Raw genomic sequence first — 20,466 nt, forward strand, 5'->3', positions numbered from 1 at the left:
AAGGGGCAACTAACCTAGAAATGAGCCATAATAGACCTCTGAGGTTGACTGGAAAGGTGGTTAAGTACCCAGTCATGTTAAATATAACCTAACTTAAGAGAATACTTAAAGAAATGTATTGAAGTTATACAGGATGGGATGCAATACAATGAAGTGATAAGTCCAGATTTAAATGTGTGTTGCAGTCTACAACAACGAGTAGACAGTAGAAGGAAAAATGAAGCTTTTCATCGTCTCAAGAGAAAAGTCAAATTTTCATGTGTATGTCATGATCTAGGGCAGCATGTAGTCTAAAATTGTGGGAAAGTTGCATTTTATTAATGGATATATGTAAATACAGGCAAATATTTGAAGATTTCAGAAGAATCCCTTTTATCGATTATGGCAGTTTAACATCAGTGGCAGATTTTGCTTCCAACAGGATGGTGCAGCTGCCATATCTAGAAAAAGGCCATACCTAAAATTGATTGAAGATCATGGAATACCACTTCTGGAAAAGTCCCGACTTGTCCCCAATAGAAATTATATGGCGTGAAATAAAAAAAAAGCATTGAGGAAGCATTCTGCCAGATCCGTCAACAAATTAAAGAAAAAATTGCAATTGGATTCACTTACACCAGAATTTTGCCAAAACTTTGAAAAAACTATGCCTCAAAGAATTTTGGATGTAATTAAAAAAAAAAGGGATGTTACTCAGTGGTAAACTTTCACATCTTTTTGTTGATACATATTACATATTGTATGCGTTTTTAATTTCTTGTTATTCTGCTTACTTATCTGATTTCATTATTAAAAATATATATATATATATATATATATATATATATATATATATATATATATATATATATATATATATATATATATATATATATATATATATATATATATAATTATGGGAATCCAAAAATGTTGTCCAAATAATTAAAACTTTTGAGACTTTTATTCTTGTTCTTACAATTTAATTTTCTTTTCAATCTAACATTGTACATTCACTTGTATCTGCTTTTCTTGTCATGGAATAATGTATTCGGGAATGGTTTTATCCACCTTTGTATGTTATTAGCTAAGTTCAAAATTTGTACACTTATAGAACTTTGAAAGACGCTTCCTAAAAAAAACAATGCATTCGGTTTATTTATTTATTTGCCGCTTAACCATAAGTGATAGAGAACTCGATTTTAAACAAATACCCTTGTCATTTTTATATAAAAATTTTTGCGTGTTTTATAATAAACATTCTTTCTATGCAGCTTTTATTTCTGAACTTGCACTCCCCCCCCCCTCCTATTAACACTTCGATCGTCCTTTTACGGGCAAAGGATTTTTTCTTTTTTATGCATGTTGACTTGAGACATGAGGGTATTTGTTTAAAAACGAGCCTTCTATCACTTATGGTTAGGAGGCAAATTTGTTAGTAGCTTAACAGTGTCTAGTCGGACAAACTTTGAATGTATGAGAACACTGGAACAGGGGAAGTTTTAATTGTGGCAGGTCGTTTTTAAGTTTATTCAATAGAAAACTTTATACACTCACAGACAAAAATATTGCATATTTTATTTTTGAAGTATATCTTTTTCCTTTTAAAAATTTTTGTACTTTTAGTTGCTAAATAAGTTGAGCTGAACTATCCTTTTTTTTTTTTTTGGACTGAGGTGGAACGCTCTTAGCTGACTAGGGAAGATGTCCCTAGTACTGTTGGACTCGGACAGGAGAGGAGAACACGCCAAGGCACAGAGACCAGAGTATGACCCATGTGTCCCGCGTGCCCCCCATAACCAGCCGCCTACCAACTAAAACCACCCCCTCTTCCGACCCGGAATATCCCTGAACGTGCTCAGTGGATGAACGAAACATGGGGATATTCCGCGCAGTCTAAAAAGGATGTCTGGAGATATCTTACGTGTTAAGAAATCCTATTATGCTTGCCTAGAAGCCGCAGGCACATAGCAGGAAGTCTGTATCTTAAGTTTGAATAACTGGACCCAAAGCACCTGCCTAAAAGCGGCAAACGCTTGTGGACTAGGTCCTGGCTCAAAAAGTTTCACCAGAGCAGCGGAGAAACTTAGCTAGAGGCATTATCGTATCTATGGTCCTGGATCAAGGATTCCTCTCAAGAGGAAGAGAAAATTGTCTTTAGTAAAGAGAATTAAGGTGTTGAAAATTTGTATTGGACCACCATAATAATTTTTTTAAATATATACATATATATATTTTTTATACACATACGTACACATATACATATATTTTTTTATTTTTTTTGCATTTTTTTACGTTTTGTAATGGCCTGGAGTGACCCACCTCAGCCATTTTGCTCCAACCTTTCCATTAGGGACTTACGCTTCATTATTTTTGTTACAATATCAATAATGGTTTCAAAGTTGCTCTTACTGCTAGTCGCTATTCGCAGAAAATTATCAGGTCCAAAGTCGCCTAGCCTATTTCGCAGGGTGCCCTGCTCACGGGCGAAAACATTGCATCTAAAAATACAATGTTCCGCATCCTCCCTCACGTGGCAGGTTTGACACGTGTCATCGTTTGATTTCCCGATTGCGAAAGTGAATGCTCTGAAGGATCCATGTCCTGTTAGAAATTGGGTAAAATAATAATTGACACGCCTAAACTTGCAGTCGTACCACGTCCCAACATCTGGGATCAGCCTCTTAGTCCACTGGGCTTTCGTGTGCTCTGCCTCCCATTCCCTTTGCCAGTCTTCTATGATCCGCACGCGTGCGATTGATCTTACTTCCGGTACGTGACCATTGCCGTTTTCGTATAATAATTGGCGTTCCTTGGCTAATAGGTGAATGGGGGGCTCGCCCGCTATCACCTGCAAGGCCTTGGTAGAAGTAGTTTTATATGCACTGGTGACTTTCAACAGAGGTTTACGCTGCGCTCTTGTTATCATATCCCTGTACTTTTGGTATCTTAGTACCCCGAACCAGACTGGGATTCCGTACAGAAGGGTAGACTGAACGATATGTAGGTATAGCCTTCTCCTGGAACTGCTCGGACCTCCAATATTAGGTGTAATTTTTTGGAGGGCCGTCGTCTGCACTTCCGCCTTCTTCACCACTCTTTCCAGGTGTTTAGTGAATCTAAGTCCTTTGTCGAGGTCTATACCCAGATATTTAGCGCAGCGCGTCGCCTGGACGTTGTTATTTCCTAAGCGAAACAACAAGTCTGGCCCATTTCTCGGGGCTTTTAGGATGGTGACCTCTGTTTTGACATCTGCAAGTTCAAGGTCATTGTCAATCATCCAATCATTCACTTTCTTGTAGCAATCTTCTACGGTCTCAACTAACACCCGATACATGTCACTAGTCGTGAGAATGGCCAAGTCATCGGCGTAGGCCACGGCTACACTATCTCTGCCATATGGAATCTCTAGCACTCCATTGTATAGAATATTCCATAAAGTTGGGCCGAGCACCGAGCCTTGAGGTACCCCGGCTGTTAGCTTTATATCTATATTTTTCTCCACAGTTACATACCTATCTGTGAGGTAGCTTTTAACAATGTTTATTAGGTATTCTGAGATATTGGCGGCTTCCATTTTTTGTATAATATAACCCCAGTTTGCACAGTTAAACGCATTTCTGACGTCGAACATAGTTATCACGGCCCACCTCCTTCTTGTATTCCCTACACCGTCGGTGATGTATTTTACCGCGTCAATCGCCGATCTTGCCTTTCGAAAACCGTATTGCCTAGCCGAAATTACGTGCTTCTCCTCTAGTTCTGCTTCCAAGCGGTTTTTGATTATATTTTCGTACAACTTGCCTAAGCAATCTAAGAGACAGATTGGTCGAAAAGAGCTAGCCTCTCCTGGGTCCTTTCCGGGTTTCAGGATTAGTGTGAGGCGTGCCCACTTTAGCGCGTCGGGAAATTCCTGGGCCGTAAGGAGCTGGGACATGATGTTCGTTACTAGTTCCGGTTTCGCATTAGTCAACAGTTTGATTGCTTCGGATGGCACACGGTCTGGTCCCGGAAATTTCCCCGTCTTTAATGATTCCACAGCTCTGGTAAGTTCCATGGGGGTAACTGCATCCGGGCGCGTGCATACATTCGGGACGAACGAAGTATCCGGTTTACTGGGGAAGAGGACATTCGCGATTTCCCTTTTTCTATTTTCTGATAGTCTATATGGAGTTTCCATTCTCAGGCTTTTTGTTGCTATCTTGTAGGCCTGACCCCATATATCGTTTTCCAGCGCATCGCACAGATTTTTCCAGCAAGTACGCTTGGAGTTCCTGATAGCTTTATTGAGTTCCTTCTTGGCTTCTTTGTATGCTTCTCTTGCCTGCTGGGTTCTGGCTCTCTGTGCGATACGTCTCATCCTAAAGGAGTTAGTGCGCTTATTCTGTATATCCTCATTCCACCAGTATGGCACAGTATACGATGTGTATGTGCTGCTTTTGCTCGTTTTGTATGCACGTATTACCGCACTTCTGAAAGAGTGGAAGTTAATATCTTCTCCACGCAGATTCCCAATATTTTCGGTAAATCTCTCCTTATTGAAGGAGAGGATCCTTCTGCCGCTACCTGACATCCCCTTGGTGCCGATCTCGTAGAAAATGTATCTGTGGTACGTGAACAAGTTATCGTCCAGCACGTCCCAGTTCGTTACTTTCCTGGCATACTTACTTGACACCAGCGTAACGTCGATGTGGCTTCGTGAAACTCCTCTCTCAAAGGTATGTTTGCCATTATTGGCAATAATCAGGTCGCACGACAAGATCCAGTCGTTCCACATCTCACCCCTGCGGTCATTTCTCGGAGATCCCCATAGAACAGATTTCGCATTTATATCTCCTGCGATTACAAAGTTATTCTCCACCAAAGCTGTTTCCATGATGCTGTCCACCTTGTCCCGATAAACCGTCATATTGATGTTTGGAGATATATAGCAAGCAATGATAGCCACGTCAAGCATGTTGATCTTGACTACCCCCTCCTTCTTGGTTATCTTTTTAATAGCAATATTTTTGTTCACAAGGTAAACAGCAACATCCGAGAGGGTGTCCGAAATCCAGCCAAACTTCGTAGATATGTTCTTGTTCGGCTCCGGGACAACGATCATGTCCGCCTCGATGTCCAGGGCTTTCGCGTGGACCAGATCATGCGCCACCTTGGCTCTTCCTACATTAACTTGCAAAACTTTAAGAGGTTTATTCCTGGGTACCGCCATTGCGCGTGTATGAATCTATACGGGTCAGAGTCTAGACTCTAGGCTCTGTCTAACGGGTAGGTGGACCCACCCTGAGGGGATTGTTCCCTGGAGCAACGCAGGCCCTCGGTGGCCGCGCCCAGCATGTCGTCAAACTGTTGTAACAGCTTACTCGCATTTGGAAAAACGCCTCCATGGAACACCTCGTCGTCCATTTTCTCCATTTCTTCTTCGGTGGAGGTGCAACCGGAGGCCTCGTTTGTTGGAGTCCCCTCATGTTGCCTGCTTGTCGTAGCGGTGAAACCGGAGGTCTCGTTTGCCTTGGTCAGAGTTTTTTTCGTAGTTGGTGGGTTGGTTGTCCCACTGGTTGTAGCCTCCTTCTCTTTGCTTGTGGCAACTTCGTCTATGGGACCGGTCCCGTTGGTGGGCGGGAGAACTCGGAAAAAGGGGGCATCAGATGTCTTGTTTCGCTCCGCCGTTCTTGCTCTTTGCAAGGCTTCTCTGAAGGCGGTGCATTTGCCGCTTCCATGCCTATGGGCCTGATTGCATGTCACACAAAACTCCTCTTCCTTACAGCTCTCCTCGTTGTGACCGGCCTTGCCGCATCTAAGGCATAACCCCGTGCGGTCCGGACCGTCGCATTTCGATACCTCGTGTAGGAAGCTCCAGCATTTCTGGCACTTCCTCACTATGTATCTCCGTTCGACCTCGCATCGGGCTAGGCCCACCTTCAAGTATCCAATATCCAGTAGTCGACCTGCTGCCTGCGCGCTTAATATTAATGTCGCTGCTTTTGTGTCGCTGCGCATAGGCCGAATCTGTTTGATAGCGAAGTTCGGCTCCCATGCCCCCAGCTCTTGTATTATGGCTGCCTTTATCTGGGCCTCCTCTGTGTTTGCCGTCATACCCCTGAGGTGTACTATGGCTTGCTTCTCGGTGCCCACGAGTTTCGCCGTGAGCCCGCTTTCCTTAGTAGCGATGGCGTTCCTAATTTCACTAGCCGCGTCTTGATTTTTGTCGAGAGTGATTAGAAGCCCTCCATCTTTGGTGCTGCGCAAACTCTGGATTGCCTCCCTAGCTTGAGTGCAACCGACAGCCTTTTCCACGCCCTCCAATAGCTGGGAATATGTTGCATCCTTCTTTGTGACTATGAACCCATATGTGGGTCTCTCGCGTCTCGTCGCCGTGGTATGTACTACAACTTTCGACACGTCGGTCTTAGAAAAGATGACCTCCGCCATTTTCCTTAGGTCGGCTACTGTCATATAGCTCACGTGGTGGAGTGCCACGGAGTCTCCGGCTTTTACTTCTTCTCTGGCGCGCACCAAGGCTTGCCAAAGCTGCTCAGGTGTACGGGATGTCATCTTTATGATTTTTTCTTCTGTCGTCTCTCTTACTCCCCCCCTTCTCACTGTGTAAGTATTTTCAAGTACTTCGAAATCCCCTTTGAGGGTGGACAATGTAGGGTATCTGTCCCTAAACAATCTTTGTATAGAGAAGGCCATTTCCTGATCATTTGGTTCAAGAGCCACCACTTTAGTGTTGCAGGTGGACTCTAGCGGGCTTCGGACCTCGGTTTTAGTTTTCTTGAATATCCTCTCAGGCCAGTCAAAACGGGCATGTCTCATAAAGTCGGCGTACGTATGCACTCCCTCGAGACTCGCCATCTTGACCGCCCCGGGAGGGCCGTGCCAGGCGTCAGTTTGGGTTCCGATCTCAGCTGTGGCTGGTTTTTTGATCTCCAGGTCCACTTGTGTCTCGGTATCAACCGTTAAGGGCTCCACTGGTTCTATAGAGTTATTTATTAGCCACGTCTTTAAACGTTCAAATCTTTGTAGAGCATGATTCTTTCTCATAAGGCAGACCTGCTCCTTTATTGGCTTGGCCGTATTCGGAGTGTCTTTTATTTGCTTACCAATCTTATCTAACTGTACAGTTAGCTCCTCAAGGTAATCCAGTAGTTCAGTAGCTTCGCTACATGGTTTCTTTTTGTATATACCTTTGACTGCTATGTCATCCATGTTCAGTTTCCGTTTTAGATTATTTTCGATACTATTTTCTGGTAAAGAGTTTTGCCTCCTCCTGAAGTCTCTGTTTCTTCCCGGTGTACCGCCCGGGTCGCCCGCGGTTTTTTGTGTTTGCTGTGTTGCCATTTTGGTCCCACGAGTAGCTAGGGAAATACTATTCCGCCACCACAGAGCCCCGCATGTGGTGGTAAGGCTACGTTTCAACGGGGTTTCGCCAGGTGCCCCGAGGGAACCGTTTATGACCACGTATCGTGTGGCCATCCATCCTTCGACACGGTGTCTCACATCTTGGATTCCGGATTATTTATTGAGGTTTACTCCTCTAGGCTTTTGTCACGGTTGCCTCCGGACGCAGTGGCAGTCTGTATTCACAGTCTACGTGGAGTTTCCGCGCAAACTGCTGCCTCCCCAGTTTAGCGGGATTGGGTTAGGAATGTGGTGGGGACATTGATTGGGTGGGGGTAAGACATGTCGGCTACATTTGGAGAGAAATGTTCATTCTAAGAATGAAAAAGAGTTTGGCGGAGATCGAGTAGGCCCCGAACCCCGTTCATGTTTGGATGAGGCGATCCGAGCAATGTGGGGTTTTTGTAGCCGCAGGAAAGTTGGAGGGTAGAAAGACAATTGCTGAAGGCGAAGACGCAGCATCTGCTCGCCTCAGTTGCTGCGCCTTTTAGCGTCCAGCGGCGGTGTCCGGCGACCACCCGGTGCACAGACGCTGGACGCTGGGACTGTGTTTGGTTTCACTGGTCGTGCTCTCCTCACAAGAATCAGAGACCAAGACCAGTTACTCGGCCTCCCCACCAACGTCGAGGACAAATTACAGTTCCCAGAGGAGGAACTATCCTACGTATATTTATTGTCAAGTAACTTGCATATTGCAGAGTCACAACTAAGAGAAATTAATTTTGCTTATAACATTTAATTAGAAAAAGAAAAAATAACGACAATAGAACAATTTTTTACGGCAACATTGTAACAATTTAGTACCTAGTATTTCCTCCTCTAGCTCTAATGAGTGCCTGCATCTTTCTAGGCATGCTTCGCAGAATATTTTGGATGGTGTCTTGCTGAAGTGGATTCCATTCTTCCTGTGCAGCAATTCTTAATTCTGCAATTGAGTTGGGAGCTGGATTTCTTGCTCGTATACGTCTTTTTAGGATGTCCCGTATATGTTCTATATTCTATGGGATTTGCATCAGGGCTCATTGGTAACCAGTCTAGAGCCTCAACTCCAAAATCCTCAAAATATTGTATGACTGTTCCTGCGGTATGTGCACGGGCATTATCATGCATTAGCACAAAGTTATCGTACCCAATGAAGCCGGCATAAGGAAAAACATGCTTAAAGGATGTTCCGTATGTACCAGTCAGCATTCATTCCAATATTCACCTCAATAAGCTCCGTACGACTCTCCCAACTAATGCCACCCCATAGCATGATAAAACCGCCACCAAAACTAACATGTTATACAAGATTACATTCTGCGAAACGTTCCCCAGACCTTCTGTATACTCGATCACGTCCATCTGGCTTCCATCATTGTATCCTCGTTTCATCTGGGAAAGGAACTCTTCTCCATTGATGTTCGTTCCAGTTAACGTGGGCTCTAGCAAAGTACAACCTTTGAGTTTTATGCCGTGGTAGAAGTGGAACTCTGGCAGGCTGTTTTGGATTCATACCAACCTCTTGAAGTCTTCGAGTCACAGTTTTGGCACTTACATTAACTTGTCTTGTGATCAGTAACTCATTTTTGAGATAAGAAGCTGTAAGTGTACGATTTCGCAAAGATATAAGTCTTAAATATTGGTCATCTCTTGGCGTTGTACATTCCTTGACCAAGTCGCCTTTTGTATTCCCCAGTCTGATTGTATTGTCCTTTTCATGATCATTTTTCAGTGCGTAACAAATGATAGGAAAAAGGGGTAAGTCCGTGATAATACACATTTATGACATTTATTCTAACATGACATTTTAGTTAAATCTGACAGTTGTCACATTTTATTTTCAATTTGGAATAAAAACAAATCAAATGTGTTTCTTGCATTTATAAAATGGTATTTTCTTTGATTTGTATAGTCTTATAAATTATACAGATTATATTTGTAGTATTATTATCTAATTAAAAAAAAATTATTTTTTTATTATGGCGCCATCTATCGACAACTAGAATAACTAGAATAAATGTTATAAAAATGTCACCGACGAAATGTAATCACCGACGTGCCTTTTTTTCTGTCACATACAATTTAATGCGTTAGAAAGAAATCGAAAAACTGTGACGCACTGAAAGATGATCATGAGAAATACTGTATCGCTTTACTATACGAGAAACAGTCGACTGATGGATATTCGCCATCCACGCAATATCTTCTTGTCTGTAACCCTCATTTCTTAAAATAACAGTTCTAGCACACACTACCTCACTTAAATGTGGCATATCAGCAAGAAACCTGCAGAATCGAAAAATGAAACTCTCCAACTGACATATTCTAACTGACAATTCAACAAAACAAGAATTGTCGCCAATTGAAAAGTCGCCAAAGCACACTTTCCATACTATGCAATGTTTGTTAATTTGTTACATTATTGCATATTCAGTTATGAAGACTATGTTTAACCATTTATTTATCTCTAATAAATTAAAATACATCAAATAAATAGATAAATACATAAAAAAATACTTAACATTTCAAAGATAAAAAATAAGGTATGGAATATGGTAGGGAATAAAATTTTGAAATTTTTCAGATGTGTATAACTTTACACACGCTATCAAAATAGCTATCAAAATGACAGTGTTGCCATTTAAGAAAATCAACGATGACGTCATATCTCTAAATTGGGACACCCTGTATACATTATTATTATATGTCAAAAATGACAATTTGATATACTAATCGACGGGTCTGAGCATTTTTCAAAAAAACAGTTAGTATTTTAATTATTGAATATATTCCAAATTACAGGTATAACTTTGTTATTTTCTATTATCTTGTAAATGGTAGAGAATAAAAATTTGATATTTTGCAGTTATCTATAACTTTACAAACCCTATCAAATTAGCTATCAAAATGACGGTGTTGCCATTTAAGAAAATCGACGATGACGTCATATCTCTAAATTGGGACACCCTGTATACATTTTTATTGAATGTCAAAAAGGACAATTTGAAATACTAATCGACGGGTCTGAGCATTTTCCAAAAAAACAATTAGTATTTGAGATATTGAATTTATTCCACTTTACAGACTCTCTCTGTATATTATAATGCCATATTACAAGGTATTTTACTTTCCCGCACGCCGTTCGGGAAAATTTACTTTCACGTACGCCGTGCGAGAAAGTGCAACTTTCGGAAACATAATGCGTGCGTGGAAGTGTCTCTTTTAGCACGGCCGTAGAAAAAAATAATTTTATTAACGTTTCGACGCCCAAATCGAGTGTCGTCAAAATACAAAATACTACTAAATTAAACAAAAATGTTATTGCTAAGTAAAATATTCTTCCAATAATTTATTTAATCTGACTCTTTTATATATAATATATATTTATCTGCCAATATAAATGAGTTAGATTAAATAATTATTAGAAGAATATTTTACTTAGCAACAACATTTTTGTTTAATTTAGTAGAATTTTGTATTTTGACAACGACACCCGATTTGGGCGTCGAAACGTTAATAAAATTATTTTTTTCAATTTAATTGTGGCCTATTTCCCATATAAATAGTTAATTATTAAACCGATCTTAACGACGTTTAGGCAGCACACGTTTCCGTCCTATTTTAAAGTTTTTTTTCTAGGCGGAATATGAAGGCTATAAGTTATGTTTAAAGGGTCGAAAAATTTTAAAGGAAAAACTCATTTCTTTTGCACTTTTTCCCAATTATTACTATTTTTAAACAACAAACATTAAATTTTCAATTTCTAACTAGTTGAATATGTAAAATTAAAAACTGAATATTTTAGTTTTTTATAATTTTTTTTGTAGGAGCAATATTTTGTATATTTGTAGGAACAAAGTTATAGGCGAAAATACGGAAGCAAAAAGCAAAAGTTTTCGATTTTTTCATAAATGTCCAATTAAAAGCAGATCTCCCTGGACTATTTGTTTTACTTCTATATTATTAACTATCAATTTCCAAGAAAGAAACCATTACTATATAAATAATATACGTTTTTTTAATTGAAAAACATTAATTAATTTTTGCAAATAGTTGAATTTCCAGTTATTTCAGGAAGGTGTATGCCAATTGTTTACGACCTATGATGGTAGAGAACACACATATTGCCAGATTTTTGTAGAGCGATGGTTTCCAGCGTGTTGATTACTGCTAAAATTCAGATAGAAAATAAAATTAAATGAGATCATTGATAGTTTTAATGATTGATATCGAATCCAGTGTACTTAGAATATCAGAGCAATGTTATACCTTATTTTTAAAGTTGTCCTCACAGTACTTGTCATATTTTTACTCCTTTTTATTTATATTTATCTGTTATTTTTAATCTATATATATTTAGCTCTTTATATTTTAAGATGATTCTTGCTAGACATCGAACTCCAAAAGTAAATATGGCTCTTGGAAATATTTATAAAGAAGTTGGGCAAGAAAGAGCTGCAATAACCTGTTTTAAAGAAGTTCTGAGAGAATGTCCTATGTCGTTAGAAGCAGTTGAAAATCTTTTGAAAATGGGAGTTAAGGTAAGATGAACATTTTACTTACTTATCTGTGGCGTTACACAGCACATTCTGTTTGCCGTTTACCACATCCCAATCCTCATTTCTTCTTGTTGTATATTATCTTCTTCAGTGAGGTGTCTTTTTTCCATTGCCGTTTTTATTGGTCCGTTTCACTGTAATCTAGAATCTAGAGTAGAACATCACCTTTTTCTCCTTCTATTTGGTTTCCATTTCGTGGTTCTCGGAAGTATTCTTGGCTCGTCCATACTTCGCATACGTGAAAATTTTAGAATAAGTAGTGGATAGTCCAGGGATCAAAATCTATATGATGTCGAAAGGCGCTTTTACCATGGAGGTGGTTGCCACCCCATCTCGGGGGTGGAAATTTTTTATTATATTTTGACCACAAAAGTTGATAAAAACATTCATTCTAAGCAAAAATGTTCTATACATTTTTTTGATAAAATTAATAGTTTTCGATTTATTGGCTATCGAAAGTGTTAGTTTTATAATCAATTACTTTTAATGGGAAATAAGCCACAATTTTACCAAGAAAAAAATGATTTTATTAACGTTTCTATTTTTATTATTTAAATTTTATTAATATATTTTTATTTTACTTTAGTAGTATTTTGAATTTTGACAGCGAAACCCGATTTGGGCTTAGAAACGTTAATAAAATCATTTTTTTGTTAAAATTGTGGCTTATTTCCCGTTAAAAGTAATTGATTATAAAAATGCCACAAGAAAATAGCTAACAACATGTTAGTTTTATATCGAAAAAATCAGAATTAAATAACCTACAATTTCATATTGAAACATTTTTTCGTATCTCTGATGCTAATCGTTCTATTCTGAAGAAAATGTCATTTTTTACCAAACTACAAAAATTCGTTATTCGCTTTTAACTCCAGTTTTTTAAAAACTATCATTCTAAGCCAGTCAAACTTCTACAATCTATTAATAATACATAAATAAAGAAGAATGAATAAGGCCAATGACTAAAAATACCGCTAACTTACATTATTATGCTTCCAGTTAGATTTCTCCTTTTTTTTTTCAATAAAATATATTGATTTTTTTTAACCGAAAGTTTTTTATTTTTTATTTTAGAAAGCTTGGTAAAAAAGAATTTTGTAGGTTTTTACAAGATCTATAAGCCTATTAATATTTAATATTTTTAAAATCGTCAGTAACAAAAAGAGGTGACTTTGAAAGGGTTGGTAAAGGTGGTTTTTGCATGTTATTACAAGTTTTAATTGTCAATAGCTCACTCAATTTTTGCAAACATGGTTCTTGGGAATTAAACAAGCTACAATTTCATTTTTAAACATTTTTCGTATCTCTGATGCTAATCTTTCTATTCCGAAGAAAAGCCATTGTTTTCCAAACTACAAAAATTCGTTATTCGCTTTTAACTCATTTTTTTTTAAACTAATCATTCTAAGCCGGTGAAACTTCTAGAACCTATTAATAATACATAAATAAAGAAGACCAAATAAGATCAATGACTAATTTTAATTAGGGTGGTGATTAGGAGGTTGCTTCCGATCACTTTTTCGCTGAAAAAAATAGGGACTGACATTCTTTTCATTATAAGTCACTTAATTTTTGAGCCATTCGATTCATTCTGTAAAAATTGCAAGGTTTTGTCCTATTTGAAGCTTCATTACTTGGACTATAGTTCCCTAATGTATTTCACAGTTTGTCCATTAGTGTTAATCTGCAGCTTCTTCTTCAAAACAGAATTTTCGTTGTATTTATTCTATTTTCCATTCTTTTCTGTGTAACCCACGTCTCTGAGCCATAATATGAACAGCTTTCCACTATTGTCTTAAATATTCGGTGTTTTTAAGCCAAGAGTTGCGTCTTCTTGGTTTTGCCTTCGATTATAAGTTGGAGCAGTTCGTACTTTGGATTTCTTACAATGTGGCCAAAATATTGTGTTTTCCGTTCTTTTATGATAACCATAAGCTCTCTTTCCTTGTTCATCCACCGCAAGACTTCCGCATTTGTCCGCATATAATTAATGTAGGATATTCTGAGCATTTTACGGTAACACCAGAGTTCGAATGCTTGGATTCTTTTTTGTGTTGCTTTTGTCATTGTCCAGAGTTCAACACCATAGAGCAAGGTGGAGAAAACATAGCACTTAAGTATTCTAGTTCTCAATGAGATACCCAGCTGGCGGTTGCATAGAACTTTTTGCATTTCGTAAAACACTGAACGTGCCTTTCCAGACCTCTAGTGAGTGGTCCCAAGTTTCATCAAGATTACTTCCAAGGTACGTTATTCTTGTTACTCTTTCCAGATCTGTTCCGTCGACATTAACCTTCACCCTTCTGTTTTGGTGCTTGCATCGTTTTTGTCTTCTTTGTATTTAATGTCATTCCAAATTCTCTACAGGCTGTCGTTAATAGTTCCATTAGGCGTTGCAATACTTCAGTATTATCTGCCAAAATGACCGTGTCATCAACGTATCGCAGGTTATTTCTACATTGCCCGTTTATAATTATACCATCCGAGGTGCCTTCTAAAGTTTTCTTAAATATCTTTTCAGAGTAAACGTTGAACAGCAAAGGCTACAGGACACATCCTTGTCTTACTCCCTTCTCGATATTGATTTTTCCAGATGTTTCGCTTTTTATTCCGATTTTAGCCTTTTGTTCTTGTATGGTAGAGGTTTTAATTGATCCTTAATACTCCAGGGAAATAAGCTAGAAATACACCATGTTCGGAACACTCAAAGATCCAGGTAGCTGACTACTTTTTTAGTTATTGTGGACCTGTAGGAAGAAAACCTACCTGTTTCCTGTCTAGAGTTGGCGTCCGTTTTTTAATTATTAACAATTTAGTGCAAAAATCGCGATTTTTTCGATTATTTCCACCCCATTCAGAAGCTAAATAGTTGACATAAAATTACAAAATTTAATTTTTTAGAACATTGAAAAACCTTTAAAATGCCGAATTTTTAAAGTTAAAAAGTTAATTTGTTACTACACAAACTGCAAAATAAGTTAAAATCGTTATTTGTTAATAACTTTTACTAAAACTTCCTTAGAACTTTAATGTTTCACCCAAAGTTGGGTATTGGGGTACTTAACAAACCCTCAAATTTGAGACCGATCCATTAATTAGTTTAAAAGTTATTCTATTTGTTTATCCCAGAGACCTTTATTTTGCAATAACATAAGACAGAAAATAATGAACATAGGGCAATTCTGCGTATGCCAAATGAAAGTAGAAAAGTGTTACTATCAAAATGTACTAAAAAAAGATAAAAAATTATCTAATATAGTCAAAAATCCTAATGCTAATTTTTTGAAATTTTTTAGTGTATAAACATTTAGAATAACTTTAAACATATTGTCCTTAGAAAAAATCATTTTACATATTCGAAAAGCTGGTATTTTACACGAATTTTTAAAAATGTAGTTCAATTGGTGATTAGTCGTGGTAAGTGAAAGGGGAGCCGGGAGCCGACAAATGCACTTCAAAAACTAAAAAAGCCAACTTAAAACTACTATCATTTTCTATATTTTGGGATCTACTGAATATATTTTGATCTTTCTTTTTTTAATTTGGATGTAATTTTTCTGTACATTACAAATATTTAATTTGTCTAGACATTTATTAATTAAAAAACAGTCTAATTTGTTTAAACAATTTTTGAAAAAATAATTTTTTCACAAAAATCTATGATTTTAATCATACTATCATTATTAATCATAGAAAAAGTTAAGGTATATTTTAATAAATAAATTATCTTCAATAAATAATTATCTAATAAAAATAGTCTACTAGTCTACTTTAACTTTTTCTATGATCATTAATGATACTATGATTAAAAAATAGATTTTTGTAAAAAAAATATTTTTTCAAGAATTCTTTAAACAAATTAGACTGTTTATTAATTAATAAATTTATAAACAAGTTGCATATTTGTAATGTGCGTAGAAATTACATACCAATTAAAAAAAGAAAGATCAAAATCCATTCAGTTGAACCGGAGATACAGAAAATTGTATTAGTTTGAAATTGCTTTTTCGGTATTTTAACTCGGTGGATTTGTCGATTCCCCCTATTTAGTAACCGTTTGAACTAGATTTTCGAAAAATCGTAGAGGATGCTGTAAAGGTACAATGTTTGTGCGATTTTTTTAACAAAAAATACAAATCCCATTCTTTAAAATGGCATCAATGAGATTCCTTAATTATTATAAACAAATTAGCTGTGAATTAAAAAAAAACACATGGCTAACTTTGTCTCAAATGAACCCAGGCTAAATTTTTTTATTTGAAAATTTGTGTTAAAATACTAGCTTTTCGAATATATAAAAAGATTGTTTATACGGACAATATTTTTAAAGTTATTCTAAATGTTCATAAAATACAAAATTTCAAAAATTTGGAATTAGGATTTTTGACTAAATTAATTAAAAAAAAAATAGTAAATCTTTTATAAAAGATATACATTTAAAATCCCTAAAAAGGGCTACATCACAATCACATAACTAGTTTTCGACTGGTTTACCAGTCATCATCAGTGCTTACCTAAAATGAATATAACCTGATAAAATAATGCAACGATATTGAAATTTTGACTAAGGTTAAAAAATCTGTCGGTTATACTCACGTGAAGTTTACATGCTAACCACCAAGATATAGTTTAAAAAAATATGTGGGTCAAGGGCCTGTATAAGTGGTCCGTTAAGGAAACATCAGTTAAAAATGCCAATTAAAGCATGGATGTTTAAAATATTTTAATATTATGCCCCAGGTAACATCTGAGCTGTGGTATGACTTGATTACATGGTGAAAGTCTGGTAGCAAATGACAATGAAATAGGTGGAGACCTCAGAACGATGACAAGACAGAAATGGCAGTTCCACAGGAATTTGAAAAATTAGCCTGTCATATTTAAAGACTATGGTGTACAACTTGTTAAAATTAGAAATGATGTAACAACACACTCCATTGTGAGAATCATCATTTGAAATTCAGTAAACTAAATGATGTAGTTAAAAATGTATTTGCTTTTACTGTTAGTGGAGGTGGATAGGCAACCTACATTACACAAATGTTATTACATATTCGATAACTGAAATCAGTAATAAAATCTTTTTGTAAAAAAACCTAAGATTAAAAAAGCAATTTTGTGTTTATTTAAAGTTATCGAATTTATTTAACTTATTGACAACTGTTGGGATTTGTGTAAATTTTAAAAATAATCACAATGGGGTGACTGAGGTGTAAAAATGTCTTAAATAATCTAGGGGGATGTATCATTAAGAACGCACAACCTCAAACTTAGGCGACTAATTCCTGAAGACTTCGCATGCTGCCCGGATCCCTAAGGGTCCAAAAACCAAAACCGTCGTAAGATGATGACAGTAGGGGCTGGGGGTATGAAACGTCTGCGAGGAAGGTAATGAGAAAGGAACATAAACGGGACCTAGAGAGAAAATTAGACTTTTGATTTGGTTTTACTATAGATAAGTGTTATATGTTGGTAATGACAGATTGAATAGCTAGGGTGAGAATAGTGATATGTAGAAATATGAAGGTGAATTGTATGTATATGAAAATTTATATAATGTGTATGTCTGTGGATGATGATGTCAGTAATTTATATGTATGTTATGGATAGATAAAAGTGGTTTGATGGCTGAAGATGAAAAAAGGATGATTATGGCTTGTACCAGATGAATTATACGTGTGAATGTGAACTAAGCAGTAGAAGGAAGGTGAAGTAATATTGTAAATGTGTTAAGAAAAAAGTTGTCGATGGAGTGGTTGGAAGTCACGATTGAATGAAACATGTCGATTGACACAATTCGGACTTTTTGTTTTTCTTTGATTATTTCTAGGTCCTCGTATAAGTCTAATTTTAAGAAGTTTTTCTGTGGAATGTTGTGAAGTAGAGCGACATCATCTGGTATATTTAAAGTATGATTTTGTTAAATGTAGTAATGAAACAAAGACTTACTCACAATCATTTAATTATACTTTGACGACCGGTTTCGATCTCTACATTATTCAGATCAGGTCGGCGTTACAAGTAGTTAAATGCTACAATTAAAGAAAACCAGAGTTAGAACATTGTCTGGTTGCACAAATGTTAATATGATTTTTGTGTTTGAGATGTTAAGAAAAGGTAGAGGTGTTCTCTCTTTTGGTGTGTTCAAGAGAGCGGGAAGCAAGTGATCTACAAGTTCTTCCTGTATAAGTAGCGTCACAGTCAGAACATTGTAGTCTATAGACACCACTACGATTCATGTAATTGATACTGTCTTTGGAATTTGATAGAGATTGTCCTAAATTGTTGGATACTTTAAAAGAATGTTGGTATCGTTATGTTGATTATTGTTTATTGATCATCTCAGGTAACTCAAATACAGCTGAATTATTACTTTCTAAAATTAACCAAATCCACCCCAATATTAAATTCACCATGGAATTAGAGTCATCCCAATCAATTAATTTTCTTGACCTCACTATTACCAGATTAAATGACCATTTCGATTTTAGTATCTTTAGGAAACCAACACAGACTGAAAATGTCATACCACTATCCTCTAATCACCCAATGTCACACAACTTGCCGCCTTTCACAGTTACATACACCGCCTTGAAACCATTCCCTTATCACAATCCAATTACAATAAATAATTAAACATATTGCGTCAAACAGCCTTCAACAACGGTTACGATCCACACATTATAGACAAGCTCATTCATAAAAGACAGCTTAAAGTCTTACGACATGCTGCGTTCCCTAGGGATTCGACAACCAAACCTACTTATGCTTCTATACCCTTTCACCAAGAGAGACTATCTGGGGATATTTCAAATATTATCAAAAGATCAGTAGACAACATCCAAATTTCTTTTAAAGTATCCAACAATTTAGGACAATATCTATCAAATTTTAAAGACAGTATCAATTACATGAATCGTAGTGGTGTCTATAGACTACAATGTTCTGACTGTGACGCTACTTACATTGGAAGAACTTGTAGATCACTTGTTTCCCGCTCTCTTGAACACACCAAAAGAGAGAACACCTCTACCTTTTCTCAACATCTTAAACACAAAAATCATACTTTGAATATACCAGATGATGTCGCTCTACTTCACAACATTCCACAGAAAGACTTCTTAAAATTAGACTTATACGAGGACCTAGAAATAATAAAAAAAAACAAAAAGTCCGAATTGTGTCAATCGACATGTTTCATTCAACCGTGACTTCCAACCACTCCATCGACAACTTTTTTTCTTAACACATTTACAATATTACTTCAGCTTCCTTCTACTGCTCAGTTCACATTCACACTTATAATTCATCTGGTACAAGCGACAATAATCCTTTTTTCATCTTCAGCCATCAAACCACTTTTATCTATCCATAACATACATATAAATTACTGACATCACCATCCACAGACATACACATTATAAAAATTTTCATATACATACAATTCACTGTCATATTTCTACATATCACTATTCTCACCATAGCTATTCAATTTGTCATTACCAACATATAACACTTATCTATAGTAAAACCAAATCAAAAGTCTAATTTTCTCTCTAGGTCCCGTTCATGTTCCTTTCTCATTACCTTCCTCACAGACGTTTCATACCCTCCAGCCCCTACTCTCATCATCTTTCGACGGTTTTGGTTTTTGTACCCTTAGGGATCCGGGCAGTCTACGAAGTCTTCAGGAATTAGTCGCCTAAGTTTGAGCTTGTGCGTTCTTAATGATACATCCCCCTAGATTATTTAAGACATTTTTACACCTCAGTCACCCCATTGTGATTTCTTTTAAATTTACACAAATCCCAACAGTTGTCAATAAGTTAAATAAATTCGATAACTTTAAATAAACACAAAATTGCTTTTTAAATCTTAGGTTTTTTGGACAAAAAGATTTTATTACTGATTTCAGTTATCGAATATGTAATAACATTTGTGTAATGTAGGTTGCCTATCCACCTCCACTAACAGTAAACGCAAATACATTTTTAACTACATCATTTATAGTTTTTAAATATGACAGGCTAATTTTTCAACTTCCTTTGGAACTGTCATTTCTGTCTTGTCATCGTTCTGAGGTGTCCAGGTCTCCACCTATTTCATTGTCACTTGCTACCAGGCTTTCACCATGTAATCAAGTCATACCACAGCTCAGATGTTACTTGGGGCATAATATTAAAATATTTTGAACATCCATACTTTAATTGGCATTTTTAACTGATGTTTCCTTAACGGACCACTTATACAGGGCTTTGACCCACATATTTTTTGTTAAACTATATCTTGGTGGTTAGCATGTAAACTTCACGTGAGTATAACCGACAGCTTTTTTAACCTTAGTCAAAATTTCAATATCGTTGCATTATTTTATCAGGTTATATTCATTTTAGGTAAGCACTGATGATGACTGGTAAACCAGTCGAAAACTAGTTATGTGATTGTGATGTAGCCCTTTTTAGGGATTTTAAATATATACCTTTTATAAAGGATTTACTATTTTTGTATTATATGGTATACAGCCAACTACAGGAAAACTTTT

At 36.7% G+C, this 20,466-nt stretch overlaps 1 protein-coding gene across 1 annotated transcript in view; it reads left to right on the forward strand.

Moving 5' to 3' along the window:
- Nucleotides 1–20,466, forward strand: part of LOC126884589 (anaphase-promoting complex subunit 7-like) — a 37,176-nt gene that overhangs the window by 6,204 nt on the left and 10,506 nt on the right. The window contains exon 3 of the mRNA XM_050650580.1: nucleotides 11,742–11,906. Coding sequence (XP_050506537.1) covers nucleotides 11,742–11,906 — 165 coding nt within the window. The remainder of the gene's footprint in view (nucleotides 1–11,741; nucleotides 11,907–20,466) is intronic.

This window comes from Diabrotica virgifera, chromosome 5 (assembly GCF_917563875.1).
Source record: "Diabrotica virgifera virgifera chromosome 5, PGI_DIABVI_V3a".
Lineage (NCBI taxonomy): Eukaryota > Metazoa > Arthropoda > Insecta > Coleoptera > Chrysomelidae > Diabrotica > Diabrotica virgifera.